Source organism: Pterocles gutturalis, unplaced genomic scaffold (genome assembly GCF_000699245.1).
Source record: "Pterocles gutturalis isolate BGI_N339 unplaced genomic scaffold, ASM69924v1 scaffold394, whole genome shotgun sequence".
NCBI classification, from domain to species: Eukaryota; Metazoa; Chordata; class Aves; order Pterocliformes; family Pteroclidae; genus Pterocles; species Pterocles gutturalis.
In genome coordinates, this window is record NW_010127781.1 from 20,958 (window position 1) to 37,116 (window position 16,159).

At 37.6% G+C, this 16,159-nt stretch overlaps 1 protein-coding gene across 1 annotated transcript in view; it reads right to left on the reverse strand.

Annotated features, from left to right (window-relative positions):
• Window positions 1–5,061: 5,061 nt before the first annotated feature.
• Window positions 5,062–16,159, reverse strand: part of ARHGAP42 (Rho GTPase activating protein 42) — a gene marked incomplete at its 5' end in the record, with an annotated part of 54,718 nt that continues 43,620 nt past the window's right edge. Inside the window, 4 exons of the mRNA XM_010079365.1 lie at window positions 5,062–5,650; window positions 5,878–5,957; window positions 12,528–12,590; window positions 13,729–13,885. Coding sequence (XP_010077667.1) covers window positions 5,562–5,650; window positions 5,878–5,957; window positions 12,528–12,590; window positions 13,729–13,885 — 389 coding nt within the window. The remainder of the gene's footprint in view (window positions 5,651–5,877; window positions 5,958–12,527; window positions 12,591–13,728; window positions 13,886–16,159) is intronic.

Sequence of the window (16,159 nt, forward strand, 5' to 3'; positions counted from 1 at the left end):
AGGAAAGGGACACAAGCAAACCTGCAGAAACCACTGCGCTCACGTTCCTTCCCTCACAGGCAGTGTTGTTGGAATGGGGTCACCAAAAAGCCTCCCGCGAGCTGCCCACCTGCTCATTTTCAGAGGCAAAGACCTCATCAATGGTGATTTGATTTACCAGGGTTGTGCTTCTTGTTACCCAACATGCAAAGCTGTCATTTTCTTTTCCTCAAAAGCCCCATCTTTGGAGACTTCCATGTGATCAGGGTAACAGGTGACACTTGTCTCGTATTCGTACATGTGCCCATTGCTCGGTGTCAGGAGGAATGTCCTCTATGTAAAGCATCCCATGAGTGAAACTTCACTGAAAAATGCAGGTATGGATGGCAGCAGTACGAAAGTATTATTACTTGGAAAAAAACAAAAGTCTGAAACAGCCCAAATTTAAAAATAAGAAAGAAACTAGTTTGTGTGGAAAGGCTTTTTATTTTGAAAAACCTTTTTTCAAATGTTTGAAATACAGTGTAAAGTACAACATAGAACTATGTCTGCAAGTCAGCTTATGCATGTCATGCCAGTTATTTACATGTAGATATATACAGAGTGCAGATAATTATTGAAACCACACTACAAAATAAACAGAGAGTTCAATAAGATAATTTAGTAGGACTTTATTAAATATATATAGTTATTGATTGTATATACTTTCCTATTAAAATACCATATAGTATCTAAAGGAACCCCTATAAACTCTAATACCTCCAAAATTGTCATAAATATGATTGAAAATTGAAACTATCCATGTGCCCTGTTCAGCTGCTTTGCCCTTTGCTATAAGAGAAACTCTTGTAGTGCCAAGATTGTGGTGCTATCTTCAGTGACAGAACTTTAACAATTCCCAATAAAACACTTCCAAAAAGCTCAGATGCAGAAGAGCTTTCAGCTGAGACATCCAAGGGTTGAAGCACCAATCCCTGTACTTGAACTAACAAGGATAATCCAATGGCTTATTAAATACTGCCACATACAGGACAAGAAAAACAATGCTATGAGCTTCAGTGACTGAATTACAACATTGAATTAGCAGCTGTTTGGATACCAAGCATGTTATTCAAACAAAACAAAGCAAACTCCCAAAGCCCATGCAAAATCTTATCCAAAAAAAGAGACCTCCCAATTTGTACTGAAACAGCCTGATCGACAGTCTGCCTTCTGCACGAGCAGTAACTGGAATGGCCGCCACAGCAGCGGTTGTCAGGGCTGCGTGACCACAAAGAACAAGACTGAATTTTGCCTATAGCTTGATCTCTGCTAATTGAATGAGTTATATAGGGTGCTTCGCTGAAAGAAAGGGTAATGCCAAGCCGTATCATATGTTACCCCATTAACAGAATATTGCATCTACTTTCTGGGGGCTTCTGGCCAGCAAACCCTCACTACAAATTGCTAAAAGTCTGTCTTTGACTTCACTAGAGCTTCGCAAGTTTTCATCAGTGGAGAATATCCACCCCAGTCTGGAAGATGTGCTCCCCTACTGGGATTGCTCTTCTTGCTGCTCAATCCAAAATTTCACAAACCACTGCCTTAGGAAAAGTATGAAGAACAATGTGCTTTTTATATTCCTTACTTATTCTGATGCAATCGTATTAAGTAGAAAATAGACCAGTGAAGAAATTTAACAAAAAGAATCCAATTACTGTCATACAATGCTTTTTCGTTGTTGTTGTAATTATTGTTCTGAACTGCTGAATTCTGCAACTTTTCCTCTCCTAACATGTCCTTCCTCAAGGCACATTACAATTCAATCCAATTACAGGCAAAGAATAGAGATTAGCACCAGAAAATACATAAAAGGAAAATAAGTTACTATTACTATCATAGAATAGTGCTGGTCAGCAAATCTGTGCATCATTTCGTTCCAAAAAGAATTGAACAATGAACTTTATAGATTAGTTAGGGACATAAGTGACAGCTATGGTTTAGGAGTTTTGTTACATAGAACTCTAAATGCCAAAATATGGCAAGTACATTTTAATACTGAACTCATAGGAATTATACCAGAATATTTTTCATCTTTATCATTAATAAAAAGTGTTAATATAAAATATTAATATACTTTACATATTTATCATACAATATATCAGTCCTTCACGCTATTAATTTGATTCATGTTGTGCTGCAACATGTACCAAAAGGTTTAACAAAGAAAAAACATAGCTAATTACATAAGTTGTGGATACAGACATTATTTCCACGTGACAAATAGCAATCACAACATGTCATCTACCTTGAGTTCTACAGTGATATTTGGAAAAAAACTGCTGCATCCTTTTAGGGAGGATAATAATATTTATAATTAAAAAATTGCGCAACCTTTGCTTGTAGAGTGAATCTTTCATAAAAAACATTAAATCAACACTATGAACTAATTTAGTTCAGCTTGCTTAATTTTCTGGTAAGGCACTATAAAGATATTATATTTTCATTTAAATGTTACATGGATTTCTGATCCTTTGCAATTATGAGAAGGAATTTTTGGTCAGGCCTGAGAGTATCATCATTAGATGAGCTTTGGTGCTGCCCTCTCCCCCATTTCAGTGCTCACTTTGAACACAGTTACTTAACTTTCCAGTTCATTGTACAGCTTCCTGGAAAGTCAGGGAAGAACTGGGACATCCACAACCCAGCAGTGAGATTATACAGAAAGTGCTTGTTATGTACCGCAGAAGAGAGCAACAGAAAAAACCAAAATATTTTAAAAAATGAAAAAACTTACGCATCCCACTGAGAGTGAGTGGTTAACTGTAATTAAGAATGGGCATAATCTTTTTCAGATGTAAATGCCATTTTAAAGCTAAGCTACTTCAAAATTATGTAATCATCATGGCTGGTTCAAAAGACGGGCCTCAGAAAGTGCAGAGTCTTAGGGAGGAAAATACAGATTTATTTTGTGAGCAGAAGAATGAATGGGATCAAGCTTCTCATGAAGTTGTCATCTGCAATTCAATTTTGTGTCTAATGTGAGATGAATGCATGGGAATAGACAGAACACCTCTCCTCCACAGGGATTTCTCCAGGTTTTTCTACAACCTTTCCCTCAGCACTTACAGACTCCATTTACTTAATCTGTAACTGAACTTTGCGTTTTACAAAATCTTTAATGAACTTAGCATCTTTGAGTCCTCTAGCTTGCACTCAGATCACTTGGTTTCAAAACACAATACTGGAGAATACCCAGACATACACACAGGCTGTGAGATTACCGAAGGTTACCTTCCACCCCCCTGCTGCTGCCTTTTTTTTTAAATCGGTCTAAAGCAAAGCAAGTAAGACTAAGCATTTTCTATTTCACCATTCCTCAAGAATTTCACAACAATTAGCTTCCTCCTAAGAGGCATAAGAAGTCATCAAAGGATGATCAATAAAGGTCCATTTGCCACTGACCCCACTGCAATAGACAGAAGAAGTGTGTTTTTTTCCCCAGACCACTGCATTTCTCTATGAGATGTGTGCTGAGCCTCCAGCCTCTGCTCACAGCTCTGCCTTCCTTTCTGCTCCTTTTTGCCTGCAGCAGCACTCCTGGGAAGGTCACCAGAGGTAAGCCTTTTGATATCCTACAATTTTCGGATTGTGAAATATAGCAAAAACACAACCAAACCATGTTGAACTTCTCACAGCAGTGGCAGTTGCAGGCATAGCTTACAGGAAGAAATCTTGGGTTGCCTTAGAAATAAGAAAGGCTCAATCTGATGAGAAAAGACCTTCACTTCTTTTCACATCTGCTCTGGGCAAATTAGCTGAGCACACATGTCTGCCTTCACTGCCTGTGACAATGTCTGGAACAACCCTTCATCGCAACGCGCTGAACACAGTCTGGTCTTATGGTGAAGTGAAACATCATTGAGGACTTAAAATTAAGCTGTTTAGAGGGAAGAAAGAACCCAGATCACCCAGTCACTAATTCAAGGGGTCTCTAAACTGCCTGCTGTCAGTCTTACCCAGACTCCCCATCTGAAAAGCAAGACTACTTCCGGGAGGATGCTCTTAGAGCCTCTCCTTTCCTGATCGCCACCTGATACTTTAATTAGTCAGGAGGAGGATCCTGCAGGCTTTTGTCACCAGCCTGAATTCCAACACAGAATTGCTCTGCAGAAATCATGCACTACATACAAGTAAAGAAGGTTCTGATGTGCTTCTTTATGTTGGCAAAAAAACCTTATTTTCTAATTTAAACAAGAAAAAGGCTATGGAAAGAAAAAAGAAGCAATAAAAGATTATTGATGTTTTCAGGCCTAACAGTAGTTCTTCCTTAAACTTTCTGGAAGTAGTGCAGAACTTATAACTCAACAGAAGATTTATGTATTGATTTGTGTTACTCAAGAAAGAACTAAGCCTTAATAGGTCTATGAAACTAAGCCTACACAGGTCGATGAAACGGTGAATTCTTTCTGTAGCACTAATGCTGAAGAATTACTAATATGGAGCTTAAACATCTTGGTTTTCAATGGGGCATGGTAAGTAGCCAAGCAAGGAGTGCATGTTTTCTCTCAAGCTGTGCAAAACAGATGCTCAGATTTAGAAAGATGCTTATGGTTTTTGGGTTTGTTTGGTTTTGTTTTTTTTTCAGTCCTATCAGGAGCAATCAATGGGTCTTTACAAAACCTTTGAAAAGTATGGCTTTTTTATTCTGTGGAAGGGGAGAAATCTTTGTCAAATAGTTTAGTGGAAGTCAGGAGAAATAATACTAAATACTTTTATTGCTACATGGAGCTTTCAGCATTCATAGCTTATACAGTTATCTACTTCACAGGCCATTTGTCTTATTTGCAATGGAAGAAGTTGGAAAAGGATTCAGTTAAAATTTATCTCAGGTTTCAAAACATACTGCTGTTTTTCACTGCTCACTTCAGATTACTACCAATCCTTGCAGATTCAGCATCTTGTTTTCTACAGATGTTGTGCTTACTGCTCAGGCAGTGTATAACTGATTTCATTACCAGTTGCATAAATTCTATAACGTATTGTAATCTCAATGACTAACAGAAGGTCAAGCTTCTGATTTACCGAAAATTCATTTCTTATTTGAAATGATTAGGACTAATTTTAGAATCAAGTTTTCTAAGGGAGAATTCAGATAACAATAGAAGCATTTACTTATATTATATAAAAATACAATTTTCCATATTAAAAATGAGAGATTGCAAGAAATGTCATAGAGTGCATTGCCTCTAAATTTCACACTTCTGTGAGCAACATTCTAGGACCTGAAAGTCTGCAGCTAAATGGCAACTTTTTTGATTTTATTGGTCTAGTGTTCCTTACCCATAAAAGAAGAACAGAACAACCTTTTCAAACAATGGAAGTTATTTAAACAGAGTACCGTCTTCAGTACAGAACCTGTTAACTGTTTCATTACATTCTGTTCCATTGATAGGGAGCTGTGTAACCTGCAGCTGCAGTATCTGAAGGAAATCTACCACTCAGCTAACGGGCTGATCCCATATCTGTGTCAGATAAAAATCATAGTGCTTATTATTTGTTACCATGGATACCATGAAGATATTGCTGTCCACTAAAGATTACTAGAGGAAGACAACATAATTCTCGGGAACGAGTCCTGTTTTGCCTTCATAAGTTGCTTTTAACCAGCCTGGTTCCACTGATGGGTACACTGCAAAAAAACCAGCCAGACAAACAAAACATACTTACAATAAATTAACACTGTAAAAGATCCTGTATATGGTTCATATATTTACTTATACAGTACTTAATCAAGAGTAATTGAAAAATTAGGGCAAAAGCTGAGAGCTGAATATGTAATTACGCTCTGTTATCTTGTGGATACAGTTCAGTGTTTTATATATTTTTTATGTAAAAAGAGAATGTAAAACATCTTACCATTGGAAAATATTGCCCCCTGTGGGAAAGACAGCTCATGACTATGCTCAGCCTTACAGGAATACATGGCTTTTGCTTGTCTGAAAGGAAAAAAAAAAAAAAACAACAGCCTTGCAATAAATGAGATAACAAGGAAAAAAGTATAAAGAAATTAAATTAAAACCTAGGAAGAGTAGGAATAATCAGTTGCACAAATACAGGATAGTAATGACTCGTTACACAGTAGTTCAGAGGAGTACAATTATAGCAGACAATAACTCCAAGCTTACTGGAGTTAACAAGCATGTTATTGCAGAAAAGAGACCAACATCCTACTTAGAGGTTTAAAGAGGAATATAATTTATAACTTTTAAAAGGATTCTTTCGTTCCAGTTGAAGTTGTCATTCAGATGAGTACTAAATTGAGCATATTGCTTGAAGCAGGTGATGGACTGCCTGCAGACAATTCAAAAGTGATCATTAAAGGTCTAAAAAGATGACTTGTGAGAAAATACAGTTGGAAGAAAACAATACATAGAAGGTAAAATGAGGCAAAAAAGGAGATATCTGTTCTCCAGGCTGACTGCAAAAAGGACTTAAATGGACTTCAGTTGCAGCGAAGGAGATTTAAATTAGGTGTCTGGGGTGAGCTTCAGCTTCAGCCACCTAAATTTAGACATCTATAAATAACCTACATGCTTAACTCCACAGACCCTCCAGGTCTGGATTCTACTACAGTAGACACCTACTTGAGTGTGCAACTAGGCTCACTAGGTTCATGGTGAGCTCACCACTGCCTGGAGTGAAACCTTCAACAAAATACTTCCTTAAATAATAACTGACATGAAGACACCTACAGGTAGACAGCTAAGTTTATGTCTCTTAATCTGTAGCTGGACTGGAACTGCCAAGAATTGGAGAATCCCAAATTGATGAACTCCCATTACTAAAAATTCATTAAAAAAAAAAAACAAATTTAAAAAAGCCACTACACAGATATCTGTAAAAGAACTAGGTTAGATATATAATCTATATATCTATATATCCCAGAGAAGGAGGACAGATTAGGTCACCCCTTGATATGGCTTCTAGATTCCCGTGCTTTACCTAATACCTTTAATTTCGGTACTCAAAGCAATTTTTATATGATCCATCAGTATTTCTGAGTGTCTTTAAACTTATTGGAAACCCACATTATACCAAATGAAGATGAACTTGTTGATTACTTCACCTTCATATGATGTGATGGTGTTATTGATTCAGCTTTCCTTCCAGCCAGGATTTATCTCAATGACCAAGTATGTGATCTGTGGTGAAGTTCAAAATTTCTAACATACTTTTTTGAGAGGGTGTATATGCAAGTGACGTGTAAGCTATTTTGTCTTTCCTCCCAAAATAGTGAAATAACAGAGTCGTAAATTAGATTAATAATAGTGCCACATCATAAGCATTAGCATAAGAAGTCTATTTTATGTTGTGTTCTGCCAATGGGGCCCATTGCACTTCACCTCTGGAGTTCCACACCCAAAGGTGAGGTTAAGCAGGGACAGAGTTTCTAACAGGACCAGAGAGCATCCCTCTACCCTGGCTTCATACCCTCGTGCCAATCAGTGCTAGCACCCCATCACTCATCTGAATCCCTAAAAGGTTACGAGTAGATGGACATATTCCCAAGTTTGCATGTGTGAGCTTTCCAGAAACGTTTTGTTCCTCTGAAGAAAAAGCTCTGAAGCTGATTTATGACTAGACCAAGTGGAGTGCTTTGCCTTCATCTTAAGCAAACAACTGACTCGTCAAGGGTTAAACACTCAGGCTGAGATTTCCAAGAGGTCAAGAATTTTGAGAGGTGCCCTTGATGCCCAAGGGCACCTTATTTTCAGGATGCTGAAAACATTTCTAACTCTCATTACTGTCATTCTGGATACACTGCTAACTAGAGCAACATGACCCCTGTTTGTCTACTTTGCTTCAATGTTGTCTTGCTTTCTGGCTGGTGTAGGCTGCTCTGTTCAGCACTTTTCCAGGACAACTCCTTGGTGCCTACTGTTCTGAAGAACTTTCCATCTACAGTGGACAGGACAGGTGTGAAGCTTCATTCCTCTTTATAAAACATGCAAATGTATACATAATAATCTACATAATATATACTTAAATATAAAGAGGGAGATTAGATGACTTTACCGAAGGTCACACATAAACTTATATTAAATTCTTTAATCTCAATATCATTTTTCCTCAAAGTCAGTGTAACAAAGAGCCCTACAGATGTTCTAATTATACTGACCCAGATCAAGAACAGATGAAACAGCTACATCCTGTGTGGCATAATCATGGACTTTACGCAAATAAAGCAGTAGAGTGACAGTTAATAATGCTTATAGTTGCAATTCATATAAGATAACTGGTATATGAATTTACTAAAGCACAGAGATGATTTCAAATCTGATTTTACTGAGTGGCATGACTATCAAGCCAGTTTCCCATGTTAAGAATGGGACATCCGAGTAATCCTGTGACAAAAGACATTGAAGGCAATAATGAAACAGAGCTGCAACATTTAAATCTGAGGCAGAATTAATTAAGTTATTCTTGAAATATGACACATTGGTTTTTAGTGCCCTTAGAAAAAGTTAATAAAAATAAATGCAATTTTCTCCTATATTCTCTTATGACTGCTAAACTATTCTGTTTTCAGCTTTTAATTTTACCTGATAGGTAGTATGTCTACCCTAAAAGCAAAAAGAAGATAAGAAAATATGGACTCTGACTTGTTCAGTTCTGGAAAGAAAATGCTTCCCAGTGTTTGATATTTATACAGATACAGAAACACAAGGTACATAGTCAGTTTCTCAAAAGCTCATGAATTACAGGATTCTTCCCAGCACCTGGCTCCTGACACAGAGTAATTACATCCCAATGTGGTATAATGAGAGATAGGTTCTATGAATATTTACTCATAATTCTGGAGTAATTTTCAAACCTCTGGTTATTGCCTCCACACTCCATTTGATTACTTAGATTCTCGTATTACTTATTATTCACTTCAACCCTATCCAGCTAGAAACATTAGCAATGAAAAGGGCTTGCAGGTTCTTGGGCATTTTTTACACATGCGCTTATGAAAATGGACATTCTTATTTACAGTGTTAATGCTCTCCGCCCTACATATGAGGCCATTTGTTAAAAAGCATGTGATAACATCACCATCATCCATTATGGTTCTCTTAAGATGATGTTAATAATCTGAGAAGAGTGTGATTCATGTTGTTCAGTGCAGAGAAAAAACAGGCTTCAGAAAATGGTACCCATATTTCCTAAAAGTGCCTTCTTTTCATGACTTTATGGGATTGACTCCAGATGAGAAAAAAATGCATTTTCCCTACTTTTTATTATGTTTGTTTTGAACCCATAATGATAAACTTATACTAGCAGTCAAAGGGTAGATACTTATCAGACCATAAACTATTTTACTTGACTACATGCAGTCAACACTACCTGAAGCCTTCTTAATAATAATAAAAAATTATTATTTTAAAAGTTATAAATAAGCTTTAAAAGTGTGTTCCTGCCCTAATGAATTTTCAGTCCAGCAAGACAAAGACAGAAGCCAGAAGAGGAATCAATGAGGGAAAACACATGAATCTCTCTCAGACGACTCATCAGTTAATATCCTACAGGAAGAAGAAAGGTTCCTAGACTCCTGGAGGTGGTAGACTTACAGACAAGCTTGACTGAGGAGAAAACACTGGTCTGGGCAAGGCATTCCAGATTTTTAAGGAAATGCAAAATATAGCATGAAAATAAATAGAAGAATGACTTGGGAAGGATATTTAATCATATGGTTGGGAGTGGAGCATGGGTCTACAGGGCTTCATACTGTCAGCCTACTCCTGTTAAAGTCCCAGCCTAGCACCTAGAGATCCTGCTGCCAAGCCGGAGCTGTTTGCTGTCACCAACTCCTTCCTATTTTTCTAGGTATTCTTTTCTAATGAAAATCCTTAGGATGCAGTTTCTTACTCTATGTGAGAAACTTACTGACTTTCTGTGCACCTCTAAATCAAAGTCAAGAAAAGATAGAGTCAGGGATTATGTGTTTTCTGTTATTATTTCTGTTTGTACAGAAGCTGCAATAAAGAGACCTCAGGCCTTACTAAGACTGTTGGATAACTGTAGTATTTGTGAAAGTAGTAAAACTCCATCACCTCTTTCTAGTACATACTAGATTAGCAGCAGGGATTGGTCTCAGTGTACACAGTAGCTTAATACCACAGTCTGGGAGATGGATGATTAATGAACTTGAAGACAGGAGGGGAGGAATGAATGGGAAGACTGAGAAGTCAAAGTAATTCTGGAATTGGAAAAGAGAGCACAGGTTGGACAGGGCATGACATTTTGGTCTTCCTAGTCCAATCCTGAAACAGGTACTGTGGCCTCTCCTCTTTCTGACTAAAAGAAATGTGTTCAGACTGGTAGTGCTATGGGGGCATGTAGTCATGTACACAAGGAGAGAAAAGAGCCAGGTCAAATAATGACCCAGCAATAAAAAAAAGGGGACACACACACAGTCATATTAGAGATATCACATATGCAGAGTCAGAAAGCAGGGTTGCAGAGACTACTTGGAAGAAGGAATTAAGTAACACCAGGCCACTGTGGTGGTAAAGCATCAAGTACAAAATTACGTGCTGCATACAGATGACAAAACAAGACTAAAAATCCATATAGGTACTTTTGATCTGATCTGTCAGATCAGATCAGAATGCTTCAGACGCTTCAAGTAGGAATGAATCTACTTAGATATTATAGATACGTAGTAGCTTAAAATTTCAAAACTACCTATTTTTAGCAGGGTTAGTAACCCCTGTACAGAGTTCAACACTGTCTTCACTTCAGTATTTCTCATATCAAACCAGACAGCTTAAAAATAGTTCCTCTGTCTTACACTCTGTCCTACATATATTCATTAGATAGTAGAGTTAGGAACTGAGCAGGCTTTTCTACTGGGTGGATCAAGATGTAATTACCATGATTTCTAGATACTTCAGAGCAAAAAAAAAAGACTATCCTAAAGTTTTAAATCAGCCTTCATGTTCATAATATGCATGAGAGGCAAATAAAAGCTGGCTCTGAATTGGAAAATCTTATTCAGACTTGAGCAGCACTATATAAGAACAGCTGAGCTACTTATTTCTTCTTCATTTTGCTGGCTGACCTCTCCTTTTCCGTTCTCCTTGTTACTGTTGCTCTTCTGCTTTCTTAGGAAGGCTGAAGTAGAATAGCTATTAAGCCTTTCAGCGTTTTCGGCTTTGTTATCTGCTCTCCATATCCATTATCAAACTGCTACATTTTTCCTTTGTCAGATTTTTGCTTTTTACATGGTTTTTATATACAGATACATGTGGTGCAGGCTATGAGGGAACGACAGAGGAGAATTTACAAGAAGGGAGCAATACAAAATAAGAGAAGGAACAGTGGTGGAGGTGAAATGATGCAGGACTGGTGAAGCAGTCATCACTCTCAGCTTAGGGCACTGGTTTAAGAACATTCCAGTCTCTTAATTTATACTTTTCTTCCTTAAATTAATGCCCTGCTGTTTTCATGTTCCTTTCCGCCCTGCCTCCTTATTTTTTTGGTCACCTTGCGGTTCACGTGCTACACAAAAGAAAACCAGCCTTGATTTGTGTAAACTCCTTCTTTTGAACAAAATCAGTGGGCCTTTGCAGGTCAGCTTTCTCTTTCTCGCCCCTGCTAGATCTGTCAGAGAGAACAGATATATTCCACTGCTGCACACCTCAGCATCTTCATTTACAGTTGCGCTACTTCAGATTACTACTTTTGGATTAATGGATTAACTTTTTTTTTTTCTTTTTCTATCACTTGACAGTTCCAGTAAGCTCAACAGTTCCTGGTGAACAGCAAGTAAAGTGATAGACAAAAAGATATGTTCTGTTGCAAAGAACTTGAAATGCAGGGACAATGAAAAGAGAGATGGACTTTCTCCCACATCTTAGCCTGTTAAATGTGGGCCGGTTAGTAATGTATGGAAGATACTGCTTCCTAGACGAGCAGTTATCAGAAGATTGTAATTTCATGTAAGAATGAATCAAATCCACTAAATAAATGCATGCAATAGTAAAGTACATGTAAATAATTCCTGCAAAGAAGAAAGGGGTACAGTTCTCCAGACAGCTACTGAGGCATGGAAGGTGTGATGGGAAAGACAGGAATCCTGATCCAGTTAACCCTCAACTTTCTAAAGCAACTGTTATTCAAAACTTGGGTATATGAAGAAATTACTACAAACTAGTGTGTTTGCTACTCTGCTGAAAGCATGTATATACAAACAGCTATATGGAATAAGTAGAGGACCTTTATCCTAAATTAAATCCTGTTAATTTACTCTTGTACCTATGTCATTAAGCAGATTGCTAACCTGAGCATTTCTCACTGCAATTCCCCCAGGGGACAGAACAGCCAGCTAGGCTGGTATTCTCCATTAGATTTTGTTTTCTTCTGGAGAAAGGATGAGTTTAATAAACCTCAAAAATTTTGCATGCCACATAATGCTGTCCAAAAGACAAAAAACAAAGCTCCAACACTTCTATTTCAATCTTTGAAGCCAGCAAAACAAAAGGGATTTTACAAATTGTTAAATGGTGTGAAGCACTTACCGTCCTGAAGAAACTTGTTTAAGTGAACCAGCACTTTCAAACAACTGGGCTCTTGCAGCCACTCTGAAAATAAAGCACCACCTTGCTTTACACTTTGCCCATTAATAAATCACACAGACTAACTTGACTTGTAATCATCTAAAGACATGGACACATTTTTAAAAATTGTTTTAATTATTCACTTAGGGAAACACTGGAAATTCAGCAGCTGAATTTATGTCCCTATCCAGCAGAATTCTTAAGGGTAGAACTTAACTGGGGCCTGATTTCCACATGCTCTAGTGCCTTGCTGAGTCAGCAAGGGAAATCTTAACACCCTATATTTAAAATTCAGTTCATGGATGGCCAATAGATATACTGGAAGTCTTTCTACTGACAGTCTGTCCCTATGATGCTGCAGCTCTGAGCTGTGCAGGATTCTCTGTTTAAGACACAACAGTCTGTGAAATGACTACAGTGATCCGTTTCAGTTTAAAAAGCGGAGAGGCTGAATGGAGTCCTGCAGTATTTGGAGAACTTGGTGCTCTGCAGATCTGGAAATCATTTGTTCATTGGGACAGAGAAAGTCTGGGTCAAAGTCAGGATGACAGTAAAGATATTCTGACTCTTAAATTTGTGCTAAAAGCACTGAAAAACATTGCTAACACAAATCTCAACAAGCTAAATTATAACCTCTGTTGCTTGGAACTATCCTCCTTTCAAAATACCCCCTGACAAAAAACCCCAACTATTAGGAAAAAAAAAATCAGCTATTCAACATGGACCAAAAAAAAAATTTCAGACCAGAAGTTTGGTTTTTTTTCCATTCTTGAATTTTGGACTTACACAAACAAGATCTGATGATCTTCTTGACCTAACAGTGTGGACAGTAAGTAGCAGCTATGCTCCTTGAAACATTAAATTCCAGAAGAACCGGAGACAATAATACTAATTACTTTCAAAAAGATACATTTCTTCATTATAGACCTTATCTGTAGTCTAATGAACTCAGTGTGAGTCCCTCAGCTGACTTAACAGACTTTGTGCCGTATCTCCATTGTTTACAATTTTAATGAAGCTAGATAAATAATTCACATATACAGAAATATTCAGATCAAGTATTTATGGCTGCTTTTTCAACTACTTATGAAGCTCTCTGGGATCACTTTATAGTAAACAATACTGTAACAACACAAATCTCCAAAGGGCCTTGATGACTTACACAGATCCTGGTCTTTGATAGCCATTACTTGATGCAGTATCTAATCTTAATCTCCTGCACATTTTGGGAGGCAAATCAGGGTTTGATGGAGCCTTTGGTGTATCTTTGGTATCTGTTGAAGATAAGCTCTGTATAGATCCACTGCAGCTTTTGTTACCTAAAGGAAACAACCAAATTATAGCTAACATTAAAGCGAATTTGAAGTTGTTTCACAACATGTGTAACATGCAAAGCAAAGTTTTTGCTGTTGTTTTGTGGTTTTTTTTAAAGACGCAACATAGGTGGAGAAAGTACTTACTAAGACAGAGAAGAAACAGCCTTTCAGTCAGAAAGCCAGGAGAAAAGGATCAACAACAAGAGTGAAGAAATTACATTAAAATTGTGAAGGCTAAAAATTACTTTGTACTTAAATTAATAGATAGTACATTCACTAAAAAGTGACAATAAAACCAACATTTATAAAATAGTGCACTGTGTAGAATTGTAAAAAAAAAAATCATGTTGGAAGGGATCTCAGTAAGTCATCTAGTCCAAATTCCTGCTCAAAGCAGCATCCACTATGAAATCAGACATTAATTTGTAAGAATTAACATTTCAGTATCCACAGAAGCTTCATGCAGTATAAAAAAAATACTTATGAATTTATGAGTTGCCTAAACAACTGCTACTGTAACTTCACAAAACAAATCTATAGCTGTACAGACTGTAACAAAAAGCTGTTTTAACGAATACAAGGCATGGCCACACATGTCCTTTAAGGTGACCTGTCTGGGGACTGCTGCATTGTTTGCATATATACATTCTGCAAGACAAGAACGGCATCTACTTCCGTGTTTCTTTATTCTCAAGAACAACGGATATTTAATAATGCTTTAAAAGCTGTCATAATATCAAGAGATCCCAAAATATATAATCAATGCATATATTATTAATATTGCTATTCTATAATATTATTCTCTATTATAGATTATTGTTAATGTAATTATTTTTCTACATTATTAATACTGTTAATAAAACACTAATTCATATCTGGAAGTCTTAGGAAAAAGCTGGTACTATCCATGGGGGGCAGAGGGGAGAGAACTTTCTTAAACTTTTAGTTTTAGTGGCAAACTCACCTCAAACTCCCACTCAGGCCACTGAAACTCATTGCTTCAGTGCCGGCTGTTAATCTTCATAATCCGAAACACTGCAAATATACTGATTTCAAGAAGGTGTTTCTTCTAAAGTAATTTCCACATAAGTGTCAATATAGTGCAATATCACCTCGTACTCACAGAGGTACAGCAAGGGTTTGCAGACATTTAACAGAATTGTCTAAATTAAGAAGCTATGTTTTTAAGCTTCTCTGTCTTGTAAGGAGCCTTGTCTACAGGCTTCTTTGGAACGTAGGCTCAGCTTAGGTGCTCTGAGGGTGTTCTGCGAAGCAGCATCCTTCTTTGACTGAAGAGGAAGACTGGTGACCTGACTTGTGCAGGGAAATTAGATTCCTAAAGTTCAGTCTGCAAACTTGCAGTTGTTCTGGCACATGACCCAGCAATGCGCGCTTGCAGCAAAGGCAACTGTATCCTGGGCTGCATCAAAAGAAGTGTGACCAGCAGGCCGAGGGAGGCGATTCTCCCCCTCTACTCTGCTCGTGAGTAGCACCTGCAGTACTGCTTCCAGGTCTGGGGGCCTCCAACATAAGAAGTACATGGACCTGTTGGAGCGAGTCCAGAGGAGGGACACGAAGATGATCAGAGGGCTGGAGCACCTCCCATATGAGGACAGGCTGAATGCAGAATAGAAGGCTCTGGGGAGACCTTATAGCAGCCTTCCAGTAACTAACGGGGGCCTGCAGGAAAGATGGGGCAAGACTTTTTACAAGGCATGGGGGTTGGAACCAGATGATCTTTAAGGTCCCTTCCAACTCAAACCATTCTATGATTCTATGTCTATATACAGGACCATTCAGCCATAATCATGTGTTCAAGGTAATCTACTTGCAGTACTGGAAAACAAACCATGCAAATAGGGCAGAATGAAGCAGCCATTCCATCAGCAGTGTTTCAGACATACATTTCATGCCAGAGATTACTTTTTTATCCCATCTGTCCAGTCCTATCTCAACTAAAAGCATTGACTGTAAAATCCATAACTAAAAAAAAAACAAACCAAAAAACCTCACCTTTCATTCAATCTCATATTGCAGTCAATTGAAGAGATTCAGTTGTCAAAAAAAAAAAAAAAGCAGGCACATCAACAAGGACTGATAAAATTATTACTTACTAAATATGTTAAAACTAGTGCTTTTTAAATTTAAATGCTAGCTTTGTTCAGTATCAATCATGTTGCAATGATTCCTTCCTTCGACACAGCAATAAGCCATAGCTACCAACTCTTCTTATAAACCAGAAATCTCCTTACAAGTCAGGGGTCTAAGTGAGGTTCA